The following is a 27,019-nucleotide window of genomic DNA, read 5'->3' as shown; positions in this document are numbered from 1 at the left end:
CATTGCCATTTGAAATGAGTAAAATTTGGTGTGATGTCTTTTTTTCCCCCCAAAATTTAAACAACTGAATGAACATGCTTCAAGCCTAGTGATTACAACATTTTTGCCAGGTGTCGCACAAACCTTATCTCTAGCGGCTATTCGCTAATGCGACCAGTGGCTACGTTTTACATGCATGGATAGTTTTGTACAACACAAGGCAGCACAGCACGCTCTCCGTGGCAAAACCGTCAGGTTCTCGCAGTAAAAACGCGCAGTTTAAATATGTGGGTTAAATTCAACAGGCTCAAAGAAAAGAGGGGAACATTTTCTGGGATTTAAAATGTTCTACATAGGTAACTTATTGGTGCACACACTGTTTTATAAAAAAATATATGTTAACGGCAACTAACGACGACCCTTGCTCGCAGTTGAAGTAAACCACCCACAGACGTTTGTGTACGCGGACTCTACATACACTTCATATCATCTTGTGCATTTGTTTTCACATTTTCAACGAATCAGGAGCTCTCTACTCTAAGAATCATAGCCATTACTCAGGTCCATAATCCAACGCTTCTGTCAAACTAGGGCTGTGAATCTTTGGGTGTCCCACGATTCGATTCAATATGGATTCTTGGGGTCACGATTCGATTCAAAATCAATTTTTTTTTCCAATTCAACACGATACTCGATTCAAGAACGATTTTTTCCCGATTCAAAACAATTCTTCGTTCAATACATAGGATTTCAGCAGGATCTACCCCAGTCTGCTGACATGCAAGCAGAGTAGTAGATTTTTGTAAAAAGCTTTTATAATTGTAAAGGACAATGTTTTATCAACTGATTGCAATAATGTAAATTTGTTTTAACTATTAAATGAACCAAAAATATGACTTATTTTATCTTTGACATTATATATATATAAATATAAATATTGGACACAGTGTGTTGTCAAGCTTATGAGATGTGATGCAAGTGTAAGCCACTGTGACACTATTGTTCTTTTTTTTAAATTTTTATAAATGTCTAATGATAATGTCAGAGATTTTTAATCACTATGTTGAAATTGTAAGGAATATTAATACTGTTGTTAAAGTTAAAAGTTTAAGTACCAATGATTGTCACACACACACTAGGTGTGGCGAAATTATTCTCTGCATTTGACCCATCACCCTTGATCACCCCCTGGGGAGTTGAGGGGAGCAGTGAGCAGCAGCGGTGGCCGCGCCCGGGAATCATTTTTGATGATTTAACCCCCAATTCCAACCCTTGATGCTGAGTGCCAAGCAGGGAGGTAATGGGTCCCATTTTTATAGTCTTTGGTATGACTCGGCCGGGGTTTGAACTCACAACCCACCGATCTCAGGGCGGACACTCTAACCACTAGGCCACTGATGGTTGATAATATTCATTTTTGTTTCACTACTTTTGGTTTGTTCTGTGACGTGTTTGTGTCTCCTCTCAATTGCTCTGTTTATTGCAGTTCTGAGTGTTGCTGGGTCGGGTTTGGTTTTGGAATGGGATTTTTTAAAAATGAGAATAGATTCTGAATCGCACAACGTGAGAATCGCGATTCGAATCGATTTTTTCCCCACACCCCTATGTCAAACCCAGCTTTTTTGTTCCGGTTTGTAAAGGAAACCTGCGTGCACACAAATATGTTTATACATGTATATAAGACACTCCTGATTACTTTCCTCACTGCATGTACACATCGCTGTGTACAATAAATATGAATAATATTTACATTAATATAATACACATTCATACAATTTAGGAGGCATTTATTTGTTTTAAATGAGGCATGTGCATTAAAGATGACATAATTCTCACCCAACAAAGTACAGATAAAAGAATGGTTTACATGTCATTACACCTTCAAGGGAAAAAAAGACCTTGTTTAGACAACTGCCTTACAACACGCAGAGTTGATGCACTTTAAGTAACATGGCATGATGAGGCCCAAGTGAAGCCTCCTTTAGGCTTATGTTTTCACACACTTGGCCAAAAGCTTACATTGCACACACATTATTCTTTAAAACCAGTAAGGATCATCAAATAGGGGAATATTTTTGGGTTATACAGCAGTGATATGCTGGGGAGCACCACAGACCATAATAGTCGTAATAATTCCATTATTTTGGTTGGATTATAAACCTTAGCGCCTCTCCTCCTCTCGAAGTTTGTGGTTCAATTTGTCCAGAACCACACTTAGATCCATGTTCTTGTTCAATTTAAGGTAGAAGTCCTTCCTGATTGGATGGATAGTCAGCCACTCAGGAGTCAGCTCTGCCAGCAAACGGATGTGTTTCTCCATTGCACCTAAATTGAGATGGAACAGTCAGATCATAATAGTTGAATACGAAATCTTTCAGAAGAGCAACATTAACATTTTCTCAATATAGATGTTTTTCCCATTTTATCTTAAATCTTAGATTTTATTTTTTTTTAGATGTAAACAATGACAATTGTTTTCCTTACTGTTCTTATACAACCACTGAAAAATGATGCAAACACCAGACTTGTAGAATGTTTATTCAGTTGTTTAATTTTGTAGAAAACAAACTGATAACAGACATGTTACTAAACTACCGTATTTTTTGGAGTATAAGTCGCACCGGCCGAAAATGCATATTAAAGAAGGAAAAAACATATAAGTCGCACTGGAGTATAAGTCGCATTTTTGGGGGAAATTTATTTGATAAAAGCCAACACCAAGAATAGACATTTGAAAGGCAATTTAAAATAAATAAAGAATAGTGAACAACAGGCTGAATAAGTGTACGTTATATGAGGCATAAATAACCAACTGAGAACGTGCCTGGTATGTTAACGTAACATATTATGGTAAGAGTCATTCAAATAACTATAACATATAGAAAATGCTATAAGTTTACCAAACAATCGGTCACTCCTAATTGCTAAATCCGATGAAATCTTATACGTCTAGTCTCTTACGTGAATGAGCTAAATAATATTATTTGATATTTTACGGTAAAGTGTTAATTTCACACATAAGTCGCTCCTGAGTATAAGTCGCACCCCCGGCCAAACTATGAAAAAAACTGCGACTTATAGTCCGAAAAATACGGTATATTAATTTCAAATACGGTAGCAACTTTCTGGCTTTAAGAGAGTAAAAAAAATCAAGAAAATGAATTGTGGTGGTCATTAGGTTTCATTTTTCCATCAAGCAGAGTGAAAATAACTTAGGAAAAAATCTTGCTCCAACTTTCTCTGATTGCAGTTGTCAAATCAGATCAGAGCGGCTTCACCTTCTTGAAGAAGTTTGATTTTCCTCTCCTTTGTTTCAACTGACATCTCTAGTGTTGGAGCCATGATTCATGTCAATCCACCTGGTGCAACAGCACTCCAAGGTGTGAACATTCCTTTTCACTGCAAACTAATGAACAGATTTCATCTGATGCAGGTGTTAGCTTTGGAAATGAATTTTTTTTTCATATTTTCACTCTGCTTGATCTAAAACTGAAATGCTTGACTACCACAATTTGTTTTTCTTGGTGTTTCTTGAAGCCAGAATATTTCCATTTGAAATGACGATAGTTTTGTGTCGTGTTTGTTATCTGCTTTTTTCCTTCTACACAATTAAACAACTGAACTAACATCCTATGTCTGGTTATTCCATTATGTTTGCCAGGGGTTGCACACACAATCATCTTGAAGACCTTCTCGGGAGGTTGAGGGCACTACAAGGTGACTAGACAAGACCTTGGAAATTAGGCTCTTTTTCCATCGCAGGAAGTTCTTTCCAGGAACTTTACCAATTACCAGGGTAAATAAAATTCCCCCGTGTTTTCGCCAAAAAAACCCCGTGTAGATTCAGTAACACAGGAACTATTTTTAGTTCCTGCCAGCGAGGTGGGACTTTCGAATAATTCTCGGAACTTTAGAGTGGACGGGCTGTTCTGTCGACCAATGATGGGTTGAACACAGTTGGGGGTGTTCCTAAAACGTATTTTTCGAACACACGACCACTGTTACAGTATGCGAGGACATGGTGTTCATGTCTTATTTTTTGTATCTTTCTAATACAACTTGCCTGACAACGGAGTGAAAGAAGAACAAAAGGAACTTTCGACTCACAGGAACTTGTGTGCTCATTAGTGGAACTTCTAATATGTAGTGGTTTTACTCAGACATGAAGTGAAGTGAATTATATTTATATAGCGCTTTTTTTTAGTGACTCAAAGCGCTTTACATAGTGAAACCCAATATCTAAGTTACATTTAAACCAGTGTGGGTGGCACTGGGAGCAGGTGGGTAAAGTGTCTTGCCCAAGGACACAACGGCAGTGACTAGGATGGCGGAAGCGGGGATCGAACCTGCAACCCTCAAGTTGCTGGCACGGCCGCTCTACCAACCGAGCTATACCGCCTAAGACATATAGTCTTTAAACTAGTATATGGTTATCTGTTTATTATCTTTAAACAAATTTAGCGGTAATGTCAATACACAAAGCTCAGCGATAGATTAGGAAAATATTTCAGGAGAGTAACAAACTTTCTCAATGTTTTTCCCATTTTATATTAAATCTTAAGATATTTTTAGACATCACCTATCTCCCACATACAACACTGTCCTTTCAATCATCCCTAAAAGACTCTGCAATGTAGCCTCCAACAAATAACAGGAGTTAGAAACATCCTGGACACAGATGCTCTTTTGTGCTGTTTGTTTACAACTGAATGGAATGCTAACGAGGGTGATTCCACTATTTTGGGCGGTTAGTGGTCGATCCACAGTGACCGTGTTGCCAAACAATACCTCGATGCTAACGAGACTTTGTTGGATGAATGCGAAATAAAGGAGACAATTCACAAGTGGAAGGAATAATCACATTAAATATTCCCTATTTACTTTGTTATATGCTGTAAAAGTAGCCACTAAACGCCACTTGTGTCGTCATTAGCCTCAACCAGAGTGAACTGAATGCCAATGCCAATGCCAACGCTAAATCCGATGCGTTTGTCGTCGCCAGTGAGATAAACACTGACATTATTTATACAATGTTATTTACATCAGATAAAGAATCACTTGATGCTTGTGAATTCCTCATTTACTGAGAGGACGATGCAACCCAGCCTTGTTATCTCTATATTTGTGTAAGCCAATCACAGTTCGCTTACGTCTGATCCGGCTTAAAACTAATAGCCATAAAATAAACGTGGGATGACTATATATCTGGTTCCAATTGGAGTAACACAAAGTAGACATGATTCGGTGTCTGAATGCTGTTTTTGTCCCATGCTCATGTTTAAAATTATGTGCATATAAATGTAAACATCCATGTCAGCCCAGCAACCTACGACATAAATCACTTCAAATCAAATGTCCGGCAGGTAAACTAGGCTTTACTTTGTCTCTCATTGGATATTTAGTTTTTTGTTTTTAAGTACAGAGGTTTAATTCTCACTAAATCCTCTACATGTGGCTTACAGTGCAACTTGTTCACCAACCTGAACTGAGAGCTGATCTGAAGCTGCCGGCCGTCCGATTACAAGCAACTTCCATTGTTAATGCAGGTTTCTTCTCGGATACAAAAATATTCCGAAGAATCCTTGCAAGGTCCCCGAGCTGTGACATCATCAAGAGGCGCTCCTCTTGAAAAGGGTTTCGAGTCATAGCCGCCTGGAGCTTCTGGGCTTCCTTTGCACGAATCTAGACGGCCAAACAGATTTAACAGTAAATAAATCACTTCAAGTAATTCCGACCATTATCTGAACAAAGACTTTCCAACAACACTATTTATTCAACATTTTTGCCACGGCTGTACTCGCCTAGTGACTCATTTCCACACCCAAAACCTGGTACGACCCCTAAAAGCAGCATTTTGTAATGGAAAGCTGACCACCCCAAAACAACTATAGGGATGGGAATAGAAAACTGGTTCCTGTTCTCAACAGTTCCCAATGTTATGATTCATTAGCCACTTACCTTTTCGATATCGCTGCTTTCCAAACGTTACAAATATCCATACTTCTTTCCAACAGACCATTTAAAAAAAATAAAATAAAAAAAAAATCCCCAAATTTACCCAACTTTAGATTGAATATTATTTCGGTGCTCTGTTGCTGTCAGTGGCAAACAAGAACTGTACTCTTGTGTTACATCATCACAGAACTCTCGCAAGATCAGAGCTGCCATATTTTGTATAAGATCCACAATCAACCGATTCATGACTTTCCAACCGGACATCGAACGAGCCATACTAGATATCGATCGATCCAGGGGCTCGCTAAACGATGTATTCATATCTCTAAAGTTAAAATCGGTTAACGGTTTGTATCGATTAATATTTACACCCCTAATATACTACAGTATATACATACATATATACATACACACGCACAGGCTGTCAAACAAATGAAAAATGATCTTTCTGCGATTAAATATCGTTAAGTGTACCTGAGACATACGGTAATTTTTACGTTTTTAATACCATGACTGGACAATTAATTTGCTTCAATTTATTTTTTTAAATATGTTTTTTGAAACAGTTTAACACAAAAAGGATATAAACAACCTTTTGAAGAGAATTAAAAAAAAATACTTGCAGTGTGTCTTGCCAGAGTTTGTATTTTGTAGGAAAACAGAATTCGTATTCCTGCTTTAGGAGCAGTTGCATTTAGAGGAGAGGAGCTACACTTCCATGTTTAGATAGCAGTTTCACACTAACACAAAATGTGGATTGTTACGATCATGCTTTGATTGTCAAAAATGTTAGGTGACATTTTTTCTACCTGAATAAATTTTTTCTGATATTCTGTACTTTACATGTTGAACAAGTTAAGGGCATTCATATCTCTGCATGACAATGTTTTAACCTTATCTACCTACGTATTAATAACATGTTATATTCAGTCTGTTAAACATCCTGTAATTGCGGACTATCAATCAGAAGAGGTTATGAAAGAATATACCATAGCGATGGTAGTATTGTGTAGTGAACTGTAATTACCCAATGTGGGCTGCAGAGGGCAGTGGCAGTATTAAACCAAGTTTCAGTGGTAGCAAAGAAGAAAACGAGATTAGTCAAAGACAGTCATTCGCCTTCATATCGCCACTGCCATTTCCGTACACTTAATTTTAATCTGCCAGAAAACATTAATTTAAGTAGAAATATCCCAGAATAACAAAATAGCATGATTGTATTGTTTTTGTTGGTTAGACCAGATGTGAAGCGTAGCGCTATAATTATGAAGCCGCCAACCGGATGTGTGTGATTGGTTTGAGAAAATAATTGACATGTTTTGACGAAAATCTACGATAAGTGACTTTAGATTTCCTCTCTACTGTCTTTTTTTCTGCTGAGCTTGTATTCCATCTTACCAAAGCTGTTGAAGTAACAATCTACATTTTATGTTTTTAATGCACTAAAATAATCCAAACACGGAAGTGAAGCTCCTCCTCAATGAAATCTGTTGACTAAGTTTTTCTTTTTAGGCAATACATTTATACACAATATACTATCCTGGCAGAATTAACTAAATTAAATATAGTTCTGGCTTCTTAAAAACCACATTATTTTTTTTGGAGTGTTTAATTATGTTTATTTCTGAACGGGTGCTTGACTTCCAGTTTGTGTGATGTCACACAAGTTCACTTGTAAAAACCATGTAATATATAGAACGATAACACTGTACTAAGAGAACACAGTCTGTAGTTTTATTGTGCACAATTTAATATTTTAGTGTGTTAAAACGAGTTTAGATTGAGGTATCTTGCTTCTTAATAGCAAATGTTCCTTTTATTCATGTTGGTATTTATGCTAGCTAGCCAGCTATTGCAAGCTTGCTTCTCCAGTGAATGAGCAGTTGTAAGCAGTCATCCATCACATTTTTACAATAATTTTGATTTGAAACGGTAATACTAAAAGTCGGAAGATTTACAGAGGTTTATCATTATATCGTTAATCATTACACCCCTAATCTGCATATGATTTTTATATAGTTTCATAAACAATGGAAGGTTGCTTGTTGAGGGGGAGAACATGATTGATTCTTAAGATCCATCAGTTAAAGTTAAGTTAAAGTTAAAGTACCAATGATTATCCAACACACACTAGGTGTGTCCTCTGCATTTGACCCATCCCCTTGTTCACCCCCTGGGAGGTGAGGGGAGCAGCGAGCAGCAGTGGTGGCCGCGCCCGAGAATCATTTTTGGTGATTTAACCCCCAATTCCAACCCTTGATGCTGAGTGCCAAGCAGGGAGGTAATGGGTCCCATTTTTATAGTCTTTGGTATGACTCGGCCGGGGTTTGAACTCACAACCTACCGATCGCAGGGCGGACACTCTAACCACTAGGCCAAGGTGGGACGTGGATAATTCTGATTTGATTGACAAATATAAAGAATTTTAGTAAGTGATAAAGTAATACAGATGGTTCTAGAATGTGAAACTAACGGAGACACACAGCACAACACAGGAGAATGAAGTGAGAAGCCGTGCTAACCGCTAAGCTAACTTGACTGTGAAGTAGTTCAACAAGAAAAGATTAAGGTCATGATCTACAAAAGGGCATATATAAAAACACATGCAAACTTGACAGCGGACACAAAGCTGATCTACTAAGCTTGTGGCTGAAGTTTTGCATCTCTTAAATAATCAGAATAGCTAGCGCAGTGCATGTAGCATGTCCTCTTCATGTATATGCAGAACTCCCACAATACTACAAGGAAGAGCTGCAAATAACTCCTACTATTCCCTAAAACTGTTGTACACTTACCCTGCTCAACAAGGACTGGGACACTCCTTTCAGGGAATTAGGAATTGGAGTTGAAACAGACATTTGGGTGGAGTTTAGGTTTTGTGGAGTGGTCTCTCTAGATTCTGCTCTTTTATCTTCGGCCTTCTGGACGAGAGAAACCAGAGCCTTCTCCATCTGTGTAGAAGACATTCAATTCCATTTGATTTTCAATTTAAATTGTACAGTCTATTTGTAAATACTACATGTAAAACACAAAACATTTGGGTGAGTACCTTGGGAGTAATGACAGAATGGGCTTTGTCTAAGACTTCCTGGGCAGTGGCAAGTTTCTCAAGGCAAGGGGGTTGTGGCAGTAAGCTTGCCTGCACAGCTGGCACAGTGTCCACATTAAAGTTAGGGTGCCAGCGGGTCAGTTTGACTTCTGGTATGCACACTGGAGGTACTAAAGAGCAGAGAAAAACCTGTTGAAAAGAAGAAGAGATTACTTAATTGATCGTTTCCATCAGTGCACAGGACTTTCTGACTATCCTATAAGAACTAAATGCATATGAAACAGTTACTGACCTTGTGGTGGTGTTTAACAATGGAAACCAGGTTCTGATGGAAGGTGCGTCTTCTTACCAAAAGATTAGAGGCTGTTAGGAGAGGTCTATCTTCCTGTTGACCTAAAAATTATCAAAGCACGTTGTTGTAAATCACCGGTTTCATTGTGTCACCATCCACTGATCCACCAAGATATGGTTTTAGTTATAACTGTAGGCTTGATTATGCAATATCCCGGATTACTTTGCCATTTCATTGACAAAAAGTATGGCAAATGCAAAAAGGGCACCATCTCCAAAGATGTACAGTTTGGTGGTGATCCATAGTCTGTTCAACCTCTTTGGTACGCTAAGACCTAATGAGGTACAATAAATAGAAGTACCCTCAATGTTACTAAAAATACACAGGTACTGGATGGCCAAAGGTTCGGGGTGTAGGGCTTCAACTATTAGTCAATAAAGTTTGCCGTTTATACATTTAATTTGATCATTTTTACCAAACAAAGACATGCACCTGGGGATAGGTTGATTGGGAACACTAAATTGGCCCTAGTGTGTGAATGTGAGTGTGAATGTTGTCTGTCTATCTGTGTTGGCCCTGCGATGAGGTGGCGACTTGTCCAGGGTGTACCCCGCCTTCCGCCCGATTGTAGCTGAGATAGGCTCCAGCGCCCCCCGCGACCCCAAAGGGAATAAGCGGTAGAAAATGGATGGATGGAAAAATATATGCTCATTTCGAAAGTTTTTTTGGTCCATGTCTAAAAATAAATATTTGACGTGTGATTCTTTAGTCTTTTTACTTTATTACCTAACAGCAGTGCTTCTCAAATATTTTTACGACCCCTCCAGGAAGAAGAAAATATTTTGCACCCCCCCACTCGCCACCGTGACTATAAATAGTGTAATTTTTCGATAGAATTGTTAGAACTATACTTCTACATAAAATTGTAACATTAAAAGGAAACAACACACCGGTCTTCCCACATCTCCCATTGTTACAGTGAAGCCAAGTGTGATATACCCTTAATCATATTCTGGTACGACAAAAAAAAGCATGTTCCACTCCTAACTGTGGTTACCGGTACTTTTAAACAATACAATTTCAAAAGGAGCCCACAGTTTAAGTAAATACAAATAGCAACACATAATAAAAGAGTTGTCATACCATTAGAAATGACAGGTTCCACGGTGAGCTGGTAGCTGCCCTTCTTAATGCAGCAGTTGAATGTCGGGATGTTCTTTTCCTGTCTGAATGTATAGGCCTTAGGAAATACCGTCGTTATTTGACCAATGTGATGTTCTTCAAAGCGCCTGCAGACACCAAGAAGAGGAGGCAAATTAATTTGAAACACTAATATCCACGAACACACAAACAGGGGTCCTGCAGAGGAGCCATGAAATCTTTGTTAGATTTTCAAAAGTATATAATTTAGGTAATAATAGTAACTGCGGTAAAACTCCCGACAGTTAGTAGTTTTAAATCAATATGATCGAAAAACCAAGATTGATTGCACTTACAGTTTGATAAACTCATGGACTGCCTGGGGCCGGCTTGAAAGCTTAAATTAAATGCTAAGCATATGTCCCTATTAAGAAACAACACACCAAATTCTAAACTTATAAAAACACATTGCTGTCCGAGCAATTAAGCTATTTAATTGTGCACACTAAACCTACAAGGTGTGCTCAATCTTTCCTGAGATGCGGTGGTACGTTCAAGGACCACTGAATATATTAGGACACAACGCCTGCTAGAAATAATAAATAGTAATAATTGTGTTTGTTATGCACTTTTTATTTAAATAAATCTTAAAGTGCTTAAGTACAAACCAATATTTAAAACAACAGTTTGTTCATTAAAACAGATAAAACACTATCAGCGAAGCATAATGAAACACAAAATACTGGGTCTACTTATTGAAGTTATGTTTTAATAAAAAATAACTTGGTCAAAAATATTTCAGTGTGTGTCTAAGTAATTTTTGAGCACATTCAACAATGCCGCGATAATAATGATAGCTTTGGTCACAGTAACCGTGATATGAAATTCTTATATTGTTACATCCCTAATATTTTCTTATAATTTTCTCCCGCAATTTTTCCACCAATGAAATGTTTGTAAATACACGTGAACATTGAGCCAACACACTGTCATGTAGTTGAATGTGAATAAATGATAACACATAACTAGGCCTGGGCGATCTGGCTAAAAAATTAAATATCTGATTTTTTCACAAAATATTCACTTTACGAATTTTCCCCCTACTTTTAAAAGAAACCATTGAACACAAATGGCAGATATAATTCAAAACAAGTTTGTTTATTTGTTCGAAAACCAGTAGAGTGAAATGACATTGCATCTTACCTTTAGCAAAATTATCATTTGAATAATGTTTTATGTTAGACCAAATAAAATTTACTTTTTATGGAATCATTTTCATAGAACTAGATTAAGAGCTTACTCTGGGAAGTAATACTTCAGTCATGCATAAAATACTACCGTTAAAAAAATGTTGCATTGCATGCAGATAATTATCTCCAACTTTGAGAATAATAGTGAAAACTTAAAACTTCAGTCTTGAACAAAGAACTTCTGTAAATACAAATGTAGTATTGTATGCAAATAAATAATCAAGTAAAACATTGAGAGGACTATAGTTTTTCACTATGCTTCTTTGCATTTCCCGCACTCGACTGAAGGGTTCGGTTTAAAATGCAGGAAGAAGTTTTTTTGTGCTGCTACCTTTATAAACTTAGCAGCGTGCAATCATTTATTTCACGCTGGTTACCGCAAAACTTAAGTACTGACAACACTTTTCTTTTCTTTGGAACAAACGTCTCGCTCTCGTTAGCATTCGCCATGTTTTGCTACAGTAGGTGTGCTGCTAAGGAAGTAAGGGGCCTGCGCAATCTACGGAAGCTTCTGAGGGGCAGAAAGTATGCCGGGGCATGAAAAGAAAATTGATTTTTGATTTTTTTAAATTGTCTGCAACAAAAAACTTACATATATTGATAAAATCGATACATTGCCCAGGCCTACATATAACATGAATGAACAATTGCATTAGTATATTCATGTTAGCATTTAAGATAGCTAACGATTTTAAATGCTAACATGAAGTGAGTGGTCTAGTTTTTAGCTAGTGATTCATACTTTGTTGTCAGCTAGCCATAAACACTCTCGTTGCCAGCTAGAGATTACCACGCTAGTTGTCAGTAGAAATGTCCGATAATGGCTTTTTTGCCGATATTCCGATATTGTCCAACTCTTAATTACCGATTCCGATATCAACCGATACTGATATATACAGTCGTGGAATTAACACATTATTATGCCCAATTTTGTTGCGATGACCCGCTGGATGCATTAAACAATGTAACAAGGTTTTCCAAAATAAATCAACTCAAGTTATGGAAAAAAATGCCAACATGGCACTGCCATATTTATTATTGAAGTCACAAAGTGCATTTTTTTTAACATGCCTCAAAACAGCAGCTTGGAATTTGGGACATGCTCTCCCTGAGAGAGCATGAGGAGGTTGAGGTGGGCGGGAGTGTATATTGTAGCGTCCCGGAAGAGTTAGTGCTGCAAGGGGTTCTGGGTACTTGTTCTGTTGTGTTTATGTTGTGTTACGGTGCGGATGTTCTCCCGAAATGTGTTTGTCATTCTTGTTTGGTGTGGGTTCACAGTGTGGCGCATATTTGTAACGGTGTTAAAGTTGTTTATACGGCCACCCTCAGTGTGACCTGTATGGCTTTTGACCAAGTATGCTTGCATTCACTTGTGTGTGTGAAAAGCCATAGATATTATGTGACTGGGCCGGCACGCAAAGGCAGTGCCTTTAAGGTTTATTGGCGCTCTGTACTTCTCCCTACGTCCGTGTACACAGCGGCGTTTTAAAAAGTCATGAATTTTACTTTTTGAAACAGATACCGATAATTTCCGATATTACATTTTAAAGCATTTATCGGCCGATAATATCGAAAGTCCGATATTATCGGACATCTCTCGTTGTCAGCGAGCGATTAGGGCGTTAATCGTCGGTTAGTGATTAGTGCACGAGTCTTTCACTGGTGAGCTGCCTGCAACAGCGAAACGTGTCTCGAGCCAGGTGCATTTGAATGAAGTTGCTTCTTCAAAATGCGTGCTGGCCATATTTCTATTGAACATTCGCGATTTCCGCCATCTGTGCACAGCAAAAAATTATGGTTGAACAGGAGAGTCTTTCTTTAGCTGTCCATTTGGTTTTATTATATCACTGCCTTGTTTTAAATAAATCAACAAAAATCAGTATTTAGCAACCCCAAAAGGGACAAGAAGTAGCAAATAGAAGGATGGAGTGGTCGTGGTTAAGAGGAGAGTTGTTAGATGTTGGATGCTGGAAAATGTTTGTTGTTTTGCAGTCAACCTTAATGCATTGCCGACACTCAATAATTTTTATGTGCATGTCTTGCAAAGCACGTTTGCGAGACAAGCCAGTGTGGTGTGTGGCCTTTTTTCCAAGAACCAAAACTGATTGGTATTCTGCTATGTTAAAAAGAACAATGTACACGGTACCAAAAAGTGTGTAACAAATCCTTGACAAGAGCCGAACAGTGCATTTTGATAACCGTTCCACTCCTAATACCAATACTGTGCGTTACATTATGAAGTGGTTGTACAACCATAAAACAGAATAAGCGCAAAAAAAAACTGGAAAAAATTAAAAATGACGTACCGGTAATCAAAATAACATTTAATATTAACATTTAACATTTTAATTCAAAACCATTTTTATTAAAGAAATTAAACTACAAATGTGTCTATGAACAAAGCATTTTGGTTCAATGTATAGTCACACCTACTTGTGCATCATATCCTGAACTCCCCGTTTGATCTTGGAGAATGTAGCTGTCTCGGAACGGTTGAACAGCATAGCAACCACTGTGTCCATGCTCCTGAACATCTCAGCCAGGATCTTGAACTGATAAGGCAGGGAGAGGCCAGGGGGAGTATCTTGGGCTAAATTGTGATACTGCTGGTATGCTGGCTGTTGGATACTGAGAGACAAGTCAAATGTATAAGCAAAAACAAGAGCACTGTACATCCTGTGAGAAAACAAAAGCTTGCCAATTATATATTCTCACCTTTCTTGAGCTAGTGTGTCTTTCGGTCTCCTTTCTTCCTCAGTGTCTTTCGCCTTCTTTGACTTAGCTTTAGCTGCAAGTTCCTTCGCTTTGGTTACAACTGACTTGGAGGATGAATCCAAAGTCAGTAAAACCGAAGACGACGATATAGCACTAGATGATTCAGCTTGTTTTTTGATCCTCTGAAGGCGAGACTTGAGAGCCGTAATATCTTCTCTGCAGAGACCCTGAAAGATGGAGTTTCTTTAGACTTGTGACAATAGAACAGCTACTATTTTTGTGCCATAGCCAATGTTCCCTCTAATTGTTCATGTGTGTGAGCTAACACAAAAACTCCCTGAGCATTCAGTGGAGCACATGTGAGCAACATCACACGTGGCAATACCAGCAGCACACCTGTCTCAAACCAATCTTTTATTATAACACTCAAATGACAGGAGTCATTTTCATGAGATTATTTTGTAATAGTAGTGATTTGGCCCACTTGTAATGAAAATAAAATAAATCTTGTTTTTCATAAGCTATGGATTAGTATTGTACAATATGTCTGGGTGGGGGTCCTGCTTTGGAAATCATTTGTACCCCTTTCTGAGATCACATTTAGTTGCCCTTAAACATCCTCATGTTGGACAATGAAATGTAAGCATAGGATGAAGTGTGCATTCCTGTAACTTTCTCTAGTAACAGCATTCCATGATTAATATCAATAAATTAACATTAATAATAAATGACAGTAGAATAAGCACACATATGACTGAGGAGTCATAGTGTAACTTTGTGGGGTGTTTGAGTTGTCCGACTTTTTGTGTGGCCATAAACGCACCAGTGGCTTAGTGCTATGCGTGTTGGTGACAGATGACAAGTTGGTTTTGGCCTGGTTTGTACGGCAGAAAATGACTAGTTTTTCGAGAGAGAAGTTTTTTACTCATGTTTTTGGTGTGCTTATGGTCGAATATAAACAGTTTTGCTCAATAAAGTAATCAATTTAATTCCTGTCCTCGAAGCATCTCGATAGACGTTACAATAATTGAACGGTGTTGACGAACACCGTTAGGGCCGCTTGTTGTCACTGTCACTCAGAGTTGCATTGCAAAATTATACAGAATAAATGTGTTTATTTTGTTTAGAATTCAGATGGGATTTGATTTGGTGCACGGCATATATTTGCTGTGCGCAGAGGACGCTTGAGCAGTGCGCAATTGCGCAGGCGCACACCTTAGAGGGAACATTGGCCATAGCCCATTAGTATAATTTGTCTGTTAAACTGAGAATGATCAAAGTTACTGGATTGCACTATATGTTGGCAGTTGTACAACATATATATTTTTGCCATGCCATTGTAAATAGTTAAAGCAGTCCACAATATTGATCACACCACATCCTACTGTGCATCCTCCATTGATATTTTATAATAAACACATGTACCTTAACAGCTGTTAAGCAAAGGTTTTTCTGTCTTCTCACTGCAAGAGCTCAGTCTATAGGGACTAAGGCCTTGCAACAGAAGTGAGATGGTTCGACTCTCGCTGAAGAATAAAACACATTTTTACTGTATGTGTGTGTACGTCGGAAAGAATACTACAGTCTATTAAACAAGAACAAAAACAACATTAGATCAACACGGGCCGCCCTGAACAGAATCATCAAGAATGTTTCTAAGAAAGATTACACTTAGGGCTGCAGCTATAAATTAGTTTAGTAATTGAGTAATCAATCGATTAGCTTGTTCGATTAATCAAGTAATCTGATTAAACACACTTTAAGCCTCTGAGAATTTTAGGGAAAATAGTTTAAATAAATGTTTTTTTACTGCTTGCCATAACCTTCATTCTTTAAAAAAATAAAAAAATAAAAAAAATAAAAAATTATATATATATATATATATATATATATATATATATATATATATATATATATATCTAATGAACATTGAAATTTCACTTTTAACATGTGTGAATTAATAAAAGAATGTCAGTTTGCTCCGATTAAACTCCTCAGCTATACCATATACTAAAAACTAGAGGTTTAATGATTGATATGTTGATAGATTGATTTGTATTCCTAAATTTCCAGTATAATCAATCTGTGCATGGCAAGTTTACCTTTCAGAAGATAAGTATCGATCCAAGATTGTTTTAAAAGGGAATCAATCGATTTTATCAATACTAGAAAAAGGAAAACATTGTATTTAGGAACGACACACTTAAAATGAAAATTAGCACTTTTAATAATAAGGAAGTTAAACGTTTAGCTTGTTTGCCCGTCTGTGGCATCATCAAGACAAAAATGGCGGATACTTACATTTGTCAAGAAAAGGTCAAAACAAACGTAAACACCACAATACAATATCACAGCACGATTTAATAAGCCACAACAAAGACAAACGACACAACACAATAATAAAAAGCCCTAACACAACCGTAACTCAGAGAGAGACAGACACCAATGCGAAGGTACTATAAGATTATACAATCTGTTAAATGGTCAACATTTTAAGAATTAAGATAGAATTCTATACATTGAGTCTATTAGAGTGCTAACACTGCCAAGAGTTAATCAATAGTCAATAAAGCAGTGTGCAGCCTTTTAAACATCATCACAAAATGCTTCTTTTCTTTTTGAGGAAGTTAGATTTTGTGTTTTCTTTGCTGCTATTTTAACTGTTTAATACATAAACAAGGTTATTCTTTTTTAGCACTTTGCCTTTCCTTTTAATGGAAACATTTTTTTTAAACAGCTGAATAAGCAGCACAGTTACAGTATAAATATTTATGAATTAATTAATCAATTAGTTATATTTGTTGTTCGTCAGCACATATCTAAAACAACGTAAGCTGCATTTAAAGTCAATGAAAAATTACAGCTATTAAATATGTGTACGCTTTAATATCCGATGAGTTGACTAATCGTTAAGATAACCGTTGACTAATAGACTTTCAAAATATTTGATAGGTGCGGCCCTACTATAATATATTTTTATTTATACAGTTCTGAAGTGTGTGTGTGTGTATGTATGTATATATACATATATATATATATGTGTGTGTGTGTAATTAAATAAACATGTAAATAAATTTGATATCGAAATCACTACACTAACTTCAGTTTTTGTTTTATTTATCATTATTTACGATGTGTGCTGTCTCAGAGTGATCACGTTTACACAACTGTTTTTCACCTTACCCAGCTTACCATTTTTGGTTCCCAGAACGATGTGATTGCGTTAGCCTTTTGGACAATTAACGTTACCCAAAGGGTGAGTTTGGGTTGCTTTTTGGTTCCATATTGGTGCAAATGGCAAGCATTTTTTTCGGTTCCCTAAATGTTACATATTACGTTCTTTGAATGTTACCAGACTGTCTCGATGGCAGTGATTTAAGTCATGCAAAGTCATACCAAATTGAAGAAGGAAGTTCGGCAAAAATGTAAAAAATACAGTACAAGCTGCAATAAAGACATATTTTCGCTGATATATGGATGCGCGCACACACACAGACACAAATATTCACACATTACGACGCTTTCTATGCCACACAGCAGAGCACTGATTGTGGCGTAACAAGTCTTTTGTACCAAAACACTTCAATTTGCATTGATTGAATCAAGCTATAGCAGACTGAACAATAACACAAAACATTAACGACTTCCACTTTAACCCCACCCAACGCTAAAACATTGAATAGTCAAGAGTATGTGAAAGTTCGACGCCTACCTTGATTACCTCCCTCCCTGACGTCTTCACTCAAGTTTGGTAATCAATCAGAAATATTACCGTAAGCAGCTAAAATCCGCCAAACAGAGTGTCTTACATGCATCACCCATCATGCACTCTAATGAATGTTTAATTTCAAATTACATACAGTATATGTGTTTTATAATGTCCACAAAGTTCAATGAGCAGAATGTGTGTTTTATGTGGCCGTGTGTTGACTTTATTGTAGGTTATAGTTCATTTAAACTATGAGTAGGGAAATGTTTGGATTGGGTCATATATATTGATGCTGTGCTGGAGGTACTTGAAAACAAACTTGTGGTCATCAACTAATGATTGCATCGACCTCCACATGGGGGCTGCAAAAACGTCCCAGTCCAAACTAATTTGCTGTGGAATCAATCTAGGCTAAAATACACCGCAATCTAATCATCTTGTTAAACTTATGACGTCTCGCGGGCCGCACTGAAGACTTCGATGGGTCGTACTTTGGACAACTCTGCTCTAGACCAGAGTTCCCCAACCTTTTTTTCCACCAGGGACCGTTTTAGTGTATGCATTATTTTCACAGACTGGCTTTCTATGTATGGCAGATAAACAAAATGAAAAATTAGCCTTTGGCTACAATCTGGCACATTAACATGTTTCATGTCCATCAATGTGCATTGTCCCATGTACTGTAACAAAAGAGTTGTAACATACATCTATTAACAAGCGTATTGGTGAGTTTGGTGGGACAGGCGAAAGTTAAATTGGAGAAAATGCAGTAGTTTATAAATTAATAAATGTTTCTGTGCTGCCTGGTAGCAAACATGTCATGGACCGGTACCGGTCCCCAGACCGGTGGTTGGGGACCACTGCTCTAGACCATGGCCTGAAACCCGGAAGTGCCTCTATGTGGGATTTTGGGGTGTGGAGACGTCCCAATTCGCTATAGAAGAGATCAAATTTGGTATTTTTATCAACGACTTAACATACAAATGTTTGTCAACATTATTATGCTCCAGGCAAAACATTTTCTACATAAATGTCGATTTATGAAAGTAAAGCCTACATTTTCTAATTAGCTTAATGGTTTACAATTATCAAATAAATCTTGGAGGATGATTAACAGTACAAAGGTAGGGCTGCAACAACTAATCGATTAAAATCCATTATAAAAATAGTTGGCGATTAGATTAGTCATCGATTCGTTGGATCAATGCTATGCGCATGCGGAGAGGCTACTATTTTTTTTAATAAACCTTTATTTATAAACTGCAACATGTACAAAATGCTCAGAAACAATAATCAAAATAAGTATGGTGCCAGTATGCTGTTTTTTCCCCAACAAAATACTGGAAAGGATAGAAATGTAGTTTGTCTCTTTTATCCGATTATTCATCGAAGTAATAATCGACAGATTAATCGATTATCAAATTAGTTGTTAGTTGCAGCCCTATACAAAAGCCCTTAAATTGATATCTTTGTTAAAATCATTTAAAATGATTTAGGTAGCACTTTTTGTCTTGTTTTTTTTTCCATATTTTTTTAGTATTTATTAATATTTAATACTCTCTGTATTTGCTTTTGTTTTCTTTCCTTGACATGTTTTGCTGATGTCGTGATTTGCTCAACCTGATGTGTAGATTGTTGGTTATTTTGAAAGTGCCTTGACTTTTGTGTGCATTATAAATGTCTGTTTGTTGTTTCATAAAAAAAAAAAATAAGTGGGATTTTGGGCATTATTGATCATTCAACGGGTGAGATTAACCAGGGGTCAGGAACCTTTTTGGCTGAGAGAGCCATGGAAGCCAAATATTTTAAAATGTATTTCCATGAGAGCCATATAATATTTTGTAACACTGAATACAACTAGATGCGTGCATTTTTAAGTAAGACCAACATTAGAGTATAACACGTCTGTTATTCTTTTTAATAACATTTTTATTCTGAAGCTAATAATGAATAAAATACTTCTTACCATTAATGCGACTTCTTGAACAGGTGCGGTAGAAAACGGATGGATGGATTCAAATGCATGAGAATGTTTTATATTTTGAACGTTATTTTTAACACTGATTACCAGTGGAATGATTCATTACTTATTGTGTTAAGCAATGCCAGCTAAGATTCATCTGAGAGCCAGATGCAGTCATCAGAAGAGCCACATCTGGCTCGAGAGCCATAGGTTCCCTACCCCTGCGATAAACGATCGTATGTTCGCTGTATTGAATACTACTAAATGTAAACCAAGTTATTAAATAGGTTTATTACAAAAATAAATCATATTTAATTGGGTTGAAATACGAATAGTTAGTGCATGGAAACAAATGTATTCTACTTGATACAATGAAAGAGTTACCTGTGGTTTTGGATGCGAAAGAACAAGCTTCTTTCTGGCCGTTTGTCTCGTTTTTCCGACATTATCAACTTCTACTTTCCGTCTTTTTCTCGCTGTGCTGTGCTGTGCGGTTGTAGAGACGACGTCTGCCCCAGGGTCTGCGTTGGGTGAGGGCCGCTCCGGGGTCCGGGGACTGCCGGGGACATTTTGAGTCAACTTGCTGGTAGTCGACTCGTCCGTAGATAAACCCGCCGCAGCGTCGATGACTCGCACAAACTCATCGTGAACTTGACTTGAGGACGAGCTCAAGATTATGTCCTGGTGTGAAGATCTTGTGTTTATGGCGCTGCTTTTTGACCCGCCAGGATTCGCATCACCATTACGCGTCGCTTGTTTCGCCGAACCAGTCGCTCCTTTCTTTCGCTGAGAGAAAAAATCTGTAACGCGAGCCTGGGCCATGGTTAATAAGTAAAATCAAAAAATGTACTCTTGGGCAAACACGGCAGACATGAAATAGAGGCGGTCGCTGGTCACACACAAGGCACAGACAACTTTCGCGCGGAAATAAATAAACTACGCCTATATACGGAATGCCCCGGAAGTAGACAATCTTCTTGTTCTTCGGTTCAATAGCGGGTTGTCGCCATGACTTTAAAATGATGCATACCGCCACTTACTGTATTGGAGTATATAACGCTTTTAAAAATAAATAAAAATAAAAATTATATATATATATATATATATATATATATATATATATATATATATATATATATATATATATATATATATATATATATATATATACATATATATATATATATATATATATATATATATTAGGGATGTCCGATAATGGCTTTTTGCCGAAATCCGATATTCCAATATTGTCCAACTCTGTAATTACCGATACCAATATAAACCAATACCGATATCAACCGATACCGCTATATACAGTCGTGGAATTAACACATTATTATGCCTAATTCGGACAACCAGGTATGGTGAAGATAAGGTCCTTTAAAAAAATAAAAAATAAAAATAAAAAAAATAAGATAAATAAATTAAAAGCATTTTCTTGAATAAAAAAGAAAGTAAAACAATATAAAAACAGTTACATGGAAACTAGTAATTAATGAAAATGAGTACAATTAACTGTTAAAGGTTAGTACTATTACTGGACCAGCAGCACGCACAATCATGTGTGCTTACGGACTGTATCCCTGCAGACTGTATATATATATATATATATTGATATATAATGTAGGAACCAGAATATTAATAACAGAAAGAAACAACCCTTTTGTGTGAATGAGTGTAAATAGGGGAGGGAGGTTTTTTGGGTTGGTGCACTAATTGTAAGTGTATCTTGTGTTTTTTATGTTGATTTAATTTAAGAAGAAAAAAAAAAAAAAAAAAATGATACCGATAATATAAAAAACGATACCGACAATTTCCGATATTACATTTTTAAAGCATTTATCGGACGATAATATCGGCAGGCAGATATTATCGGACATCTCTAATATGTATATATATATAGCTGTCTTGAGTTTCCAATAATTTCTACAAGTCTTATTTTTTTGTGATAGAGTGATTGGAGCACATACTTGTTGGTCACAAAAAATATTCATGAAGTTTGGTTCTTTTATGAATTTATTATGGGTCAAAAGTATACATACAGCAACATACATTATCAATTTTGGTGATGTAGAAAAGTTACAATCAAATCAAATCAGCTTCATGGCATGGCCTTTTAACTTCATGTGAGTGATTATGATTGACAACAGAAAGTATTGGAAACTCAAGACAGCCATGGCATTATGTCCTTCACAAGTGTATGTAAACTTTTGACCACAACTGTATGTATGTATTAGAGATGCGCGGTTTGCGGGCACAACCGCGGAGTCCGCGGATTATCCGCGGATCGGGCGGATGAAATAAAAAAAAATTAGATTTTATCCGCGGGTCGGGTCGGGTCGGGCGGTTGAAATAAAAAAAAATTAGATTTTAAATAGATTCAGGCGGGTGGCAGTTAAACCAATTCGGAAATATATATACATAGTTAAATGTTGTTACCCACATACGAAAAACGAGCAGGCACCTGCTGCATATGCCACAACAGAAGAAAAAAAAAAAAAGAGATGGACACTTTTACTGAGCGGAGAAGGGACGCCTCGCCGGGGTCCGGGACCGAGGCCCCTTCCCCCGAGAGGGCCCCACCGGGAGCCGTAGCTGAGGCGATCCGCGAGAAGGGCCCGACGCACGTCCAGGGTCACCACCGCGCCCACCGCACCGACACCCCGCCTCGTCCGCCTTCGCCGCGGCCGGCGTCACGCGCAGCAGGTAAGCAGCTTACCTGCCCGCCACCCCCGTGGCCGGGGGCTCGTAACAGGGGTCACTCCGCGCGCTCCGCCCGCGCAGCTTACCTGCCCGCCACCCCTGTTGCCGGGGGCGCGTAACAGGGGTCACTCCGCGCGCAGTGCGCTCACGAAAGGGGTGGGGCTCACCCTGGTTGATATAGACAGCAGGACGGTGGCCATGGAAGTCGGAACCCGCTAAGGAGTGTGTAACAACCCACCTGCCGAATCAACTAGCCCTGAAAATGGATGGCGCTGGAGCGTCAGGCCCATACCCGGCCGTCGCCGGCAGCGAGACGCGCTTGGAGGTGCGCTCAGCGCGGCTCCCATATGATTGCGCACTGGTGTGCGTCTGGGTCGTGACAGCGTGGCACGCGAATGTCTGTGCTGCATTGGATCAGTCTCCTTTCTTTAACAGGCAAAAGCTTTATAACCTCACTAATGCCTTGCATCGTCTATATTAGATATATAACAACGGGCGGGTGCGGGCGGGTGCGGTTCTGATCAAATGTTACATCGGGTGGATGGCGGATGGTTGACGACTTTCTGATGCGGTTGCGGATGAAATAATTGCCTATCCGCGCATCTCTAGTATGTATATATATATATATATATATATATATATATATATATATATATTCAGTGGCGGGTCGTGCGTTTCCTACCTAGGCCTTCGGTGATGTCCTACTTCGTCCGACTTGAATAAATACCTCTCAAAATACTATCATTTATGTCAAGGATGGAGAAATACTATACAGAAACGGGCACTGAATCACCTCAACAGTGTACAAAACGGGCTATTTTTCGACGCATTTAAAAATCAAAAAACCCGCATCCAACACATCTTACGTGGTACTGTCGAAATTTAAATAATTGTAACAAAGAGAAACATATTAAACGTGAAACAATAAAGAAATAAAACATTTGAACTCACAATTTGTAGCACCAATATGACACCGTATAAGCCAGTGGTGCCACTAGTAGTTGGTTGATTCAAGTAGCTTAGCTAGCTTCCGTGGCCGGCCAACCTCGTCTCACAAGATCTATTTTCTCTTTAAATATCCTTTTTCAACCATTCTTTTTGGGTTAAAATTAATTTAAATTACAATTTCTCTGTTCCGGTGCCACTTCCTCCTTTCACAAATTGTCAGGTTTAACGTAAGGCTACCTAGATCATGATCTGATTGCCTGTCGCAACAGTCTATCAACTGTATGTCCTCCGTTCGTTTACACTGCACAGCCGCCACTAATGTTGATTTCACGCAGCGCTGGCAACAAGCTAGCTGAATTGTGATAAAAGCTCTAACGAAAAAACAAGCAACACTGGAGCCTAATATGACATGAAGAGAATATAATGAATACTTTTATATATTTATCGAAAGTAAATTAAAAATAAAATGTACTTTCATTAATTTATGATCAAGGTTTATGTTAGGCCAGCAGAGAAGGCCTTGCTGGCCCTGACAGCACACCACTGATATATATATATATATATATATATATATATATATATATATATATATATATATATAAAGCGTCTTATTATACTGTTATATTATCCCTTGTTCTTCAAATATTATATAACTGCTCAATGTGTTTCTTTAGGATGTATAGACTTTATTTATCCCACATGGGGAAATTATGTGGTTACAGTGCAGATTTTTACATACAGTAACACAAGTAAAGCGTAATGAAAAACTAAAAATGAGTAATAAATAATACATATTGTGCACTGAACTATATTAACACCCATACTGCACATTCTGTGAACGTTTTGCACACCAAGATTACCCCTCTCCCATTGCTCCTAAAGTACTGAGTGCAACTATTTGAGGATTTTCAAGATAAACGGAAGGTGGAACACCGGACGGTAGTTTACCATGAGGTCAGAATCGAGGTTAGGTCTTTTGAGCAGAGGATGAATAACCACTTTTTTAGTGCTAGGGGAACAGTACCAGAAGAAAGTGATACGTTAATAATATTTAGCACTGATGGTCTTAAATTTACAAACAGCTCCTTGATAAGTTTCCCTGGAAGTGGGTTTTCATTTATGAGTCGCAGGAGTTCCTCTAATGTTATTTCTTCAAAAAGAGAGAGATTATTTTGGAGAGCAATGTCCGTCGTACATACAGAAATTCATAAAGTCATCAGCCGAGTGGGTGGAGCTACTGGGAGGAGTCCCTTATTGGGTTAGTGATGCTTCTGTACTGAACAAATATTTAGGATCGTTTTTATTGAGACGGATGAGGTTGGATTAATAATTACACACAGCCAATACATCAAATAGATGTCTTCAGGACAACTCTGTAAGTGTCCTTGAGTGGCCCAGCTAGAGCCCAGACTTCAATCCGATCTTTGGGGAGATCTGAAAATGGCTGTGCACCGACGCTTCCCATACACTCTGACGGAGCTTGAAAAAGTGCTGCAAAGAGTAATGGGCGAAACTGCCCAAAGATAGGCGTGTCAGGCTTGGGGTGTTCAAAAATACTTGAAGCTGTAATTGCTGCTAGGCAAAGGCTGTGAATACATATAGACTTGTGTTTTTATTTTATTTTTAAAGTTCTTAATACATTTCAAAAATCTCAAAAATCTCTTTGACAGTGCGGTATGGAGTGTAGAAAAATGAATTAATTCAATTTTGGAATAAGGCTGTAATATAACAAAATGTTAAAAAAGTGAAGTGCTCTGAATACTTTTTGGATGCACTGTATATCAGAGGAATAATCGTATGTTTCTGTTGCTCGACTGCCTTCCCTATTATTTTGTCCCTGCTGTTGTCTTTTTGTTTCCCCTCCTCAGTGCTTCCTTCCCCGGTGGGGGACGGCCGAATGCTGGTGTGGGCAAACTACGGCCCGAGAGCCACATCCGGCCCGTTAGTCCCTTTAAGCCGGCCCGCCAAAAAACAGACTTGAGCAAACATCTGTTATGAGAATTGCCACAACAAAACTGATACTACACTTTGCGGACTGGCAAAAAAGGGTGATCAACAACACTGCTCCTACGAAAAGAGAATGTACGTGTTAACCCTTTAATACCATTTGTATGTTTCGTCGATGTTCTGATATGATATTGATGAAAATAGATGTATTGTAACTAGGGATGATGTTTGATAAGAAATTATCGAGTTTGAGACCATTATCAAATCCTCTTATCGAACCGATTCCTTATCGATTCTCTTATCGAATTCAGATAGGTTGTTGTATATGGAAAAAAACACAACATTTGGTTTAACAAAAGCTCACTTTTATATTATAATAAAAAAATAAAAAAATAAAAATAAATAAATATTGACTGTTACTCCCCTAAAAAAACAAAATAAATAAATATTGACTGTTGTTACCCAAAGTATATTAAGTGGGATTTTTCAAAAAAACAAATATATACAGTAACACAAAAACAACCTGTCTCTGTGATCACTATAGGTGTATAATTAATAATATAGTGTTAAATAAAATCAGTTCCTTGGGCACAAAACTAAAAATAATACAGCTCTCCAAAAAGTGCACTTCTGCTGCTATTGGAACATACTAACTACACACACTATGGCACTAAGAACACCACAGTCATCAATCAACAATTATTCCCCCCTTACATGAGAGCGAAGCCTGGCAATAATTGCATATTGCCTGTTCTGCCCTCACTATACATGTTGAGGTTATACAGCTTGGCAGACAGCTAACAAACAATCCAAAGCAGATTAATCCATTTAGGCTCTTTATTGTTGTTGATCTTGCTTTGTCTTTTCCTATCTTTACTTTTGTCTTGCACTTGACTGTTTTTTTTTTTTTTAAACTGAAATACACACAATGACAAATGTATAATCTATGTGATTCAATTAACATACTGAAATGTAATACACAATATGTAAATATTAGCTTCACACAAATATACAGTACTATCATCAAACAAATACTTCTGAGTGTTGAAAATATTTCGATGGTGGAAATACACGACTGGCAGCCATTTTAAGTCCTCAAAACATCCATTGAAACAGTGCACAAAAATTTTTCAATAAACATCTTAGTATCAAACTTAAACACTTTCCACCTTAATATTGAGTTACATAAACAAGTTAAACAGTTTACTTACAGACTTATCTTTTCCAAGGCTTGTAAGAGCTAACACAACTTGTCTACTTCTCAATTGTCTCAACCTGGAAGTGCCCAAACTAATGACGCGTAGTATTTTCTTATCGCCACAAGGTGTCAGTAAGAGTCTACAATCAAATGGGCATAACATTGCAG

General features: G+C 37.6%; 2 protein-coding genes across 2 annotated transcripts in view; one reads left to right on the top strand and one right to left on the bottom strand.

Moving 5' to 3' along the window:
- piezo1 (piezo type mechanosensitive ion channel component 1 (Er blood group)) overlaps nt 1–27,019 on the top strand; it is a 237,591-nt gene that overhangs the window by 1,635 nt on the left and 208,937 nt on the right. The window lies entirely within an intron of this gene.
- cdt1 (chromatin licensing and DNA replication factor 1) lies at nt 1,750–20,990 on the bottom strand. The gene is made up of 9 exons (XM_061965013.2): nt 20,437–20,990; nt 14,381–14,607; nt 14,099–14,293; nt 10,419–10,564; nt 9,276–9,376; nt 8,984–9,172; nt 8,730–8,885; nt 5,460–5,661; nt 1,750–2,304 (listed from the first exon to the last, which is right to left on the bottom strand). The coding sequence occupies exons 1-9, from the start codon at nt 20,872–20,874 to the stop codon at nt 2,141–2,143; spliced, it is 1,818 nt and encodes a 605-aa protein (XP_061820997.2). The 5' UTR covers nt 20,875–20,990; the 3' UTR covers nt 1,750–2,140.

The sequence above is a fragment of the Nerophis lumbriciformis genome, linkage group LG02 (genome assembly GCF_033978685.3).
Source record: "Nerophis lumbriciformis linkage group LG02, RoL_Nlum_v2.1, whole genome shotgun sequence".
In the NCBI taxonomy this organism is placed as follows: domain Eukaryota; kingdom Metazoa; phylum Chordata; class Actinopteri; order Syngnathiformes; family Syngnathidae; genus Nerophis; species Nerophis lumbriciformis.
This window is presented reverse-complemented; position numbering and strand designations above follow the sequence as displayed.

Bases quoted from the DNA above. Each gene is read 5' to 3' on its own strand.
- cdt1 (XM_061965013.2), bottom strand. From the start codon at position 20,874: ATGGCCCAGGCTCGCGTTACAGATTTTTTCTCTCAGCGAAAGAAAGGA. The intron at 10,565-14,098 runs GTAGGTGTGACT...TGGTGTCTGCAG, and splicing joins GTTCAGGATATGATGCACAA to GCGCTTTGAAGAACATCACA. The intron at 8,886-8,983 runs GTACTCACCCAA...TCTTCTACACAG, and splicing joins ATTCTGTCATTACTCCCAAG to ATGGAGAAGGCTCTGGTTTC.